General features: G+C 34.8%; 1 protein-coding gene across 1 annotated transcript; it reads left to right on the forward strand.

The window, feature by feature from the left end:
• Nucleotides 1–375: 375 nt before the first annotated feature.
• LOC107003815 lies at nucleotides 376–825 on the forward strand. The gene has a single exon (XM_015202086.1). It carries the CDS (start codon nucleotides 376–378, stop codon nucleotides 823–825), a length of 450 nt encoding a protein of 149 aa, XP_015057572.1.
• The last annotated feature ends 8694 nt before the right edge of the window (nucleotides 826–9519 follow it).

The raw sequence follows: 9519 nt of genomic DNA on the forward strand, positions 1-9519 counted from the left end.
CACATGTAGGTATTGGAGGTCATTCAAAAAAGTGTTGTTTACCAAGGTGAAGCTAAGAACCGATTTTTATCCTCAGACGGATGGTCAAGAGGAATATAATATTCAAACCCTTGAGGATATGCTTAGAGCTTTTATAATGGACTTCAACGGGAATTGATTTAAACACTTGCATTTGGTTGAGTTTCCTATAACAATAGTTACCATTCGTCTATATCAATGGCTCCTTTTGAGGCGTTGTATGGACAGAGATGTAGATCTCCAACTGTGTGGTTTGAAGTGTGTGATTTTTCACTTTTTGGTCCCAATTTTATTTATAATAATTTGGAGAAATTTCACATGATAAGGAATCGCATGAAAATAGCCTATAGTCAGCTAATGTCTTATGACGACTATATGAGAAGAAATTTAGAATTTGAAAAAGATGATAAGGAGTATCTAAAAATTTCATCTATGAAAGGGGTTGTGAGATGTGGCAAGAAACTGAAGTTGAGTCCTCGTTATGTTGGTACCTATGAAATCTTGCAAAGAGTAGGTAAGGTTGCATACGAGTTGAAGTTACCTAGTGAATTGGCTTCGGTTCATCCGGTGTTCCATGTTTCAATGTTTAAGAAGTGTATCAATGATATCGAGTCCATTCTTCCTATTGAAGGTCTAGGTGTTCAAGAGAACGTCTCTTATGAGGAGGTTCCTATTGAAATCCTTGATACAGAAGTAAAGAGGTTAAAGGAAAAAGAAGGTGGCATCCATAAAGGTGTTATGGAAGAATCACCTAGTTGTGGGTGCACCATGGGAGGCCGAGGCTGGCATGAAGTTCTGTTACCCTGATCTATTTGATAACTAAGGTAAGTTGTTACTATTTATAGTAGAAATAATGAGTTTATATCATATCTGAGGAGCACCCTTTAGACGTAACCGGCAACATCGTCCTCATCGAGAACGAAGACAAGCCTCTTATCATATATCATTACATGCACAGGTTTAAAATCCAGAAAATTTAAAACTTTTTAGTTACTTCTACCTTGAGTTTACATAGACCTCTGACATACACACAATATATATTTAGGGAGTTTACTTAGACTCCTCGCAATAGGAAGAACTACATAGGCTTCTACTTTTATTTCACATACATAGTGTAGGAACATAGTCTCATAGGAAGTCTATAATATGTCTCATATTAGAACCATCTAAAAGGAATACAACAATTTGGGCTTAACCCATACTTCATTACAACAAAGAGGCTCGTATAGTCTTATGTTGTCACATCCAGATTGACCCCCTAGACGAAACCGACTTGTCGTCCTCTTTGAGGACAAAGAATAGCCCCTTTGTCTCATGTCATTACATTCATAGGTTAAAAATGCGGAAAAATTTAAAACCTTCATAGACCACTACATACACATAATATATTTATGTATACCTAGACCCTTTGTATAGGAAGGTTACACAGTCTTCTACTTTTATTGCACATACATATATATAGGATAGAAAGATAGTCTCAAAGATTTTCTCAACTCATACCATCTAAATAATCATCAGAATTTGGGCATAGCCCTACATCAAATGTAAAGAAGCCACATGTAGGCTTATACAAGTCGTACACAATAAAAGTGGAATGAACATAAAAGTATTACAAAAACAAAGGAATTTTACAGGCAAGATATTGGAATCGCCCCCGAAAAGTTGGGACCTACCCATTTAGATGATAGAAAATATCAAAGCCTTCTTCAAGTCATCCCGACTGGGCATTCAACGAGTGGAACCTAAAATGTTTTGGAAGAAGGAAGAAAATGGGATTAGTACTCCACATGTACTTAGTATGAGACCATATGGACATATAATAGCAAAACATGCTAAGAAGGGACATTTCGTCAAAACATGCCATTTAACCCTTTAAAAAGACTCATCCATAATCAAGCAAGTCATACCAATTAACCAAATATGCTTACTAACTCAAACAAGTAATATGCATATCAACATACTTGAAACCATAATTTACTTCAACCCTATCATCGAGGAATAACATCACAAGCTTAAATAAGAGTTAATCATATCATAATAAGCAAGACATCTACTCATGAATACTTATCATGTAGACAAGTGCAATGACCAACTAAAGCCCTATAACCTTGCTTAACCAAGTAGACATAACAAGAAAACATAAGCAATGTCCAACTTTAACAATATAATCCAATTACATGTTCATATGCATAACTAATGATCATAAAATATCATTTTAATTGTAGTATTAATATAATATCATCATATACGTCATTGTCATATACATACATAATGTCAACTTCGTAAAGATTCCATCAAGGTCAACTAGTGCAAGCCATAAGTTGAGTCCTATATCCCTACCTAGGCTAAGTTTAACCTCTCAAGTCACATTAGTTAGTTTGTACTTCATTAATTAATTTTAATTTAAGGAACACTTGCCTTAACCGACACAGACCACAAGAGCTAAGTGTATAATCCGGTGTTGTAAAACCTTACATCGATGGAAGGTGGTCTATAGGAAAAACTAAAACCATCATAATTGTAGCTTTCTAGGTAGATCCACTAGCTAGTCTTCGTACGGGGCCAACATCGTTCAAGAACAAAGAGATAGTATGTTCCCTCTTGATACCACTTCGTAGTTGGGGCCTCCTCTAATGGGAATACGTCGGATGAGTATTCCTCTTTGGGAAGTCAACATCTCATATAGAACTATAGGGCAAATCTTCCTCTTTGGGAAGTCATCACCTCCCATTGTCAAGTTCAGTTAGTGCTAAGCTAAGTCACTTTATTGAAATGTCTTTAAGCCTTTGATTATAAATCATAGATTGGTTAAGGTCATATTCTCCACCCCTTGTATAATCATCATCATCAATAGCTCAATAAGAAATGCATGAGTATAGTCCTTTCATCACAATTCATATAAGTGAGGTTTACACGTTAGCATTTAATTGCATATCAAGGCACATAGATAGTCATCACCATCCTTATATCACATACACCTTAATCAACCTCACAACGTAATCAAGAAATTCCATTTCAACATTATACCACCCTATCATGCTAATATAAGACATACTCCAATATAACTTCATGACTTAACCACAATTAATCACATTTGGAATTAAACATAGAGATTCCAAGGCTTACTAAGTCTCCTTTATGGTTCATCATTTAGGCCTTACCATAAAACCTCAATTCAAGACAATTTAGATGTTCAACATAATAATTCAATAATAAACATGATAACAATACAAGAAGAGTCACTACACAATAATTCAATATCAAATCAATGCTTAAAAAAAATTACTTAGGCCAATTTTCATAACCTAGATCACTTCTAAAGATTTGCATTAAAGACAAAAATTCATTCTAAATTGTTAATTATTGGTGTAACAATATGATCGTATAGTAATTTAACCCATAATCAATACAATTGAAACAATCACAAGCCAATTTACATCAAGATAAACCTAGGGTTAAGGGTTAAGGATCATATTCTTCATTTAGGTCAAACCATCACCAATAATGCTAATGAAGTTAAAATACATGTTAATATATCCATTATAGTCTAAAGAATACATAAACAACTGAGTTCACAAAATCAATTTCGTAATTGGATGAAACCCACATGAAAACTCAACTTTTGAAATCAATTTTAAATGAACCCTTTGAGGAAAGAGTCTCAAAGGTGAATTATATCCCATACCTTAGCGTTTGATGAAGCTTTGATGGTGAATACGACCCTTTCAAGACCCCAAAACCTCCCCCTAGCCTGTTTTCAATGGTGGCATCCATATAGAGACAGAAGAAGAGAGAAAGGAGAGAGTTTATTTTGTGAGTTGTGTTTAGATTAATGAGGGTTGGGGTCTTTATATTGGGCATTAATTGACTTAATTATATTTCATTAAACCCCGATTAATCACCTAACCCCTTAACTAATTAAATTAAACTAACTTAAGTTTTGCAGGAAACTGGACCCTCACAGACGAGACACTGAATGACCGGCCATCTGTGAGTCACCAGGCACTGTGCCTATCGTGCTACAGAACCGTCGTTAAGTTCAGAGACATCACATCTTATGGCATCCAACATTTTGGCTAAGTGTGGGACGATGGTGGACATCGACGCCTCGTCGAGCCACACACAAGTCGTTGATGGCTTCTCATGGTTGCACACTGCCTATTCAGTATTGCCTCCTATATGCTAGGGTCCTCCTCAAGGGCCCTTGGTTAGTCCTTGGGGAGTCGTACCCTGACATTTCGACCATGAATCATCCTTAAAACATTTTACACAACCTTCTACCTAAATTTCATAGATTTCCGACTCCTTATAGCTAGTCAAATAGGCTAAGGCACGGTAGTACCCCTTAGAACTAGTTTCCGAACGTCATGGACTTCCTTGGTCATTTTGGTTCTTAATCTTCCTAAATGATTTATATTCGTTAAAATAGGACTGAAATAATTCTTAGACCCCATGACTCCTACGTTAGGATCTAAGACTTGTCTTTAATTTAAAAAGTGTTATATATGTAACAATCATCTCAAAATTTAAAGGAAAGAAGTAGAAGTCTTATAGGTTGAACAACATCAGTAGCTTGATAGGGGCATCTTCTCGGAAACACTTGATGTATATCCATGTAGTCTTCAAAGGCAAACTATAATCTCTACGGCCGGACCCTACATTTTGTTGTAAACATAACACATGGGTAATTACACACTTTTAATAAGTATGAGTATATCCACATAAAACAATTGAAATCATGCTAAAGAGTAAATTTGTTCAAAACATTCTAATTTACTTTGAAAATCCATTATGCACATCAAAGAACCCATATAAACCAATTTACAAATAACTCAAAAGTCAAGGCCATATAAAACACAACACCAACATCATGAAGTATAGTCAAGTCAACATATAAAAGAGTTCATAATATCATCAAAAAAATCAGGACCCTTACCCACAACCCATCATTTATCCTACAAGTGCAATGACCAAGTAAAGCCCCATAACCCTACTTAATCAAGTAAGCAAATAAAGGATCATAAACAAATCCTAACTTCACATAACATAGCATCAACAGTAATCCTCCTCATATTTTGGCAATATAGGCAAACAACATGTTCAAAATGAAACTAACACCACATAGAATCAATAACATGTAAAATCAACATATACATAATCATCAATTTAGAAGATCATAAGATCATAAGAACAACCTCCTAAGCCTTCCCTCAAGGAAAACTTGTGTAAGGAATAGGTAGAGTCTAATACCCCTACCAAGGATAAGTCAACCTCTTAAGTCATCCTAGTTAGTATTTACTACCATAATTTATTTTTCTTTTGGAAACACTTGACTAAAACGTCATAGACCACAAGAGCTAAGTGTGGAATTTGGTGTTGTAAAACCTTAAACCGATGGAAGGTGGTCTAGTGGCCAAAGTAAGAGAAAACATGAACATTGCATATTGGTTGATCCACTAGGTAGTATTCCTATCGTCGCAACATAGTTAATTGATCTTGGGGGATTTCATGGAAACATCATTGTATGCCCTTTTTAGACTATGAGGCTATCCACCACATGAGAACCCGGGTGAACCCTACCTTCCCTCCTTGGAAAGACGTCACCTCTCACCTACAAGTTGACTCGGTGCTAAGCTAGAGTACCTTTTTAAAATATCTTAAGACTTTATTAATCATCATAGCTTAATGTAGGTCATAGGGTCGATCCCTTATATTATCATCATCATAGTTCAATAGGATTTTTATGAGTATTGTCCTTTCATCACAATTCACACATTTGAGGTTAGCACATTCACATTCACATTATGATAAGGCACATAGGTATCATCACCATCCTTATATAATTACATGTTATCCAATAACTCACAAGTCATAATTTACGACATTCCAATTAAACATCATACCAACCGTAAGCAATCTTTTCATAAGGTATAATTCAATAAAAAATCGTAACTTAACACTAATAATCATAATTGAGTAAAGGATTAAGACCGCAAGACTTACCTCAATCTCCTTCACAAGCCTTCAGCAAGGTTTAACCATCAACAGGTCCAATTAAACCCAATAGTGGGTGTAATATCATCATAGATTAGTAGTTTACATAATAATGAAATCAATTGCAGCATCACATTCCTAATTAACTTGAATTAATAGTGTACGTTTAGGGGGGAAAGCGTTCATCATCAATTCTTCAAGAAATAGATCCAATCCCAACAATATGTTACCCTAGGAAGTCCATGAATGAATTATAATAGATAAAACAAGTCTAACAATGAATTTATTGATCATTTTCCATAAAATCATAAGTAAGATCCATGATTTGGGGAATTTTGGGAAGGGAAATGATCTAGATGAAATTTCATAAATTAAAATCAATTACCTAATAATATACACTTCATAAGTGATAGGCAATCACAATTAGTCATAATCTGTAAGACCCCGATAATAACATAGATTAAATAGAGACTAATATTTTGGTATTGATGTTTAAAGGTCCTAAATAGATCTAATATATGGCATAGAGTCAGTAGCTAAAGTATTAGGTGCATTGGAAGTCAAATGTCAAGGTACGACCATGACGTTCAATGACTAAGTCACCTATGTGCCTCATATGTGGTTATATGTGATTAGGTGTTATTAATGGGGTTATAAGTTCATTAAATGAGTTATTAGAGCATTTATAGTCTGTTTGTAGAGTTTCTTGGAGATTGCAGGTCAAACATCCAAGAACGTCCATAACGTTCGAAAGATGTGCCTTGAAATGACCTTGTGAGTCTAGGCATGTGTCTTCGAATTATACGTGTTCGTTTTGGATGAAATTTATTGAGATATGCTAAAATAACAGATACAAGTATTTGGGTTTGAAACGTCCGGGAAATTATCCCTAAGGACCATCCAAGGGTCCTTGAGGAAGGACCAAAGTTGGTTGCAAAGACTGCCCAAGACAGCCTTACCTATGGAATCCAATCGGCGGCCAGTAGCCTAGTCAAAGGTCCGTGGGTGATGCGAATGGGTATACACTTAGCGTATGTTGAAAGGCTACCTGTTCCAAGCCTCTAAACCCATCGACGGTTGCCAGCATGACAGTTTCACTGCCAAGTTAGGGGTGAATTTGTAAATTCACCCCACATCCAAAAATAGTCTTTGGAGGTTCCTAAGGGGTATATTGGGTATTTTAAAAGTGTATATAAGTGTTAAACTATTATAATATTTCATTTTCTCAAATCAAAACCCCAGAATCCCGTAAGAAATCTCAAAGTGTCCATTGAAGTCCAAAATCAAGGAATAGCTTGGAGGTGACTTTTTGAGTTGAAAGTCTTCATCAAAGTGAAGAATTAGCTTCATAAAGGTATGTATATTTAACATTTAAGCTCTCTTGATAAAGGATTCCCAATTCTCAAGATGTTTTCAATATTTCTAAGTTGAATTGTCCAATTTCATGATTCTTCCATGGGATCTTGCATCAATTATTTTAAACGTCTATTATGGAATAGATTGATATTGTATTGATGATTTTAATCTAAAATACCTATGAACCCATGAGTTAGATAAACCCTAATTATTTACTATGTTTTTTGGTTACTTGATATTGATCTAACGTTGATGAACTCTCATGAAGTATTATGTGGGCTATTCATTAATGTAATAAATTGATATCTAGGTTTTATTAGATTGATGAATTTTCATTGATTTGATGTAGTTCATTTATTATTGTAGCTTTTATGTTGAAATGTTTGTTATGGCCTTGGGTAACGCTCTTGTGTTATCGAATTTAGTAATTTGACTTTGGATTGAAATTTTGTGGGTGATCTGAGGGTATGCTGCCCTCTTTGCTTTAGTTTGACGTTATTTATACTTCGATTCTATTGTGATTTGTATGGTCCACTTATGGTGATAGTGTAATCTGCTTTACTTGCAATTGATGTGGCCTTGTCAGCGTTACTTTATTCAATATGATGATCTTGTCCTTATTGACAACTACTTGAAGTAATATTACTATTTATGTAGTTTTATTATGTGAATCATGACAATATCTATCTATATGTGGAGTCATATATGTATTTCTATTCATGTTGTTTTAGATGACCATGTTAGACTATGCTTTTGTCATTATGTGTGTAGTGTTAGATTTGAATCTTGGTTATTCCTACTCTCTATGTGAGTCTATGATGATTTCTTTGATGATGTTATGATAGTATATAGGATGACTTCAAGATGTTAAGGTTGTTTCTAGGTGCTTCTAGAATGACTTTCATTATGAGTTAAAAATGAAGTATGTGGTGTCTTATCTTAGTTGGTTTGTGTCCCTTACTTAATGTATATATGATTATGAATATGTGATGTCTTTATTTGGGGTGTTACAACTCTTAGTCTTGAGTGTATGAATAACATATGAACTTCATGAATTTAAGATAGTCTTTTATGTGAAAACCTTGATTTATTGGTAATGTTAAGATTGTTTAAGTCGTAAGTCATAATGGTATACTTCAAGGTAAAGGAGACTTAAGCTTCTTTTCTCCATTGTGTGGTAGCCCTAGTGGACCTTCTTTGGTAGGGTAAATGTGATTGGCTTATGAACTTGTTGTGGAACCCTTTTATGTGAACCTAAAGTTTGAATTACTCTATGAGAAAGAAGTCTGGCACCGAGTTAGTATGGTAAGCGGAAGTAGTTCTAGTTAAAGAGTGAGACTATATTACAAGCTATGCCCTTCATATTCCTTAACCATGTGCATACATGGGATGTGTCAAAGTTCTACTCTTGGCAAGTAGAATAACCTCATCGGAGTAGGATAGAACTCCGGATTCCATATATTTCTATCATGGTGTTTGTCGGTTATTGAATATTCTCTTAATATGTAATACCTATTAGCATTAGAGAATTTAATGAGGTTTACGTGGTGGTATGGGACACAATCTAGACATTGCACAATAGACTTTGAAGGTGTTACTTGGAGTTCCTAGGTCTTGTCCAAAACCATTACTTGAATGTCCATTATGTGATGTATGAGTCTTAATGAACTAATTAACTAATGACTTATGTTAATAAGTATGTAAATGAATAAGTACCTAATATTAAGTAACCTGAATATTCCTTAGCAAAAGTGTGAAGAGGGCATAAGTGATGATCTCTTCATGTCTTATCTTTGGAAGTCTTGAAGATGACTGTAGTTAGGGAAGATGTTTGGTTTTGTTGACATCATCTAAGCCTTAAATAGTCTTAAGGACTATCTAGGGAATCTTGAAGAAGTTACTATGCACATTCTCTTCTTGATCTACTTAAGTATGTCTTTTCATAGACATTAGAAGGAGAATGTCATATAATCTATGTGATGGTGTGTTAAGTGAGGATGATTCTATTCTAGGGGATCTATAGGATCTCTTAAGTGTGTACGTAAGGATTTTATAGGAAGTCGCTTCACAACTCACTCAAGTGAGACTTAGAGTCACCTTTGGTAGAAGAATCTTATCTTGATGTTTGTGGTCCGTGTAAGTGTGTATGTG

The sequence above is a fragment of the Solanum pennellii genome, chromosome 11, assembly GCF_001406875.1.
Source record: "Solanum pennellii chromosome 11, SPENNV200".
In the NCBI taxonomy this organism is placed as follows: domain Eukaryota; kingdom Viridiplantae; phylum Streptophyta; class Magnoliopsida; order Solanales; family Solanaceae; genus Solanum; species Solanum pennellii.

Bases quoted from the DNA above. Each gene is read 5' to 3' on its own strand.
- LOC107003815 (XM_015202086.1), top strand. From the start codon at position 376: ATGTCTTATGACGACTATATGAGAAGAAATTTAGAATTTGAAAAAGAT.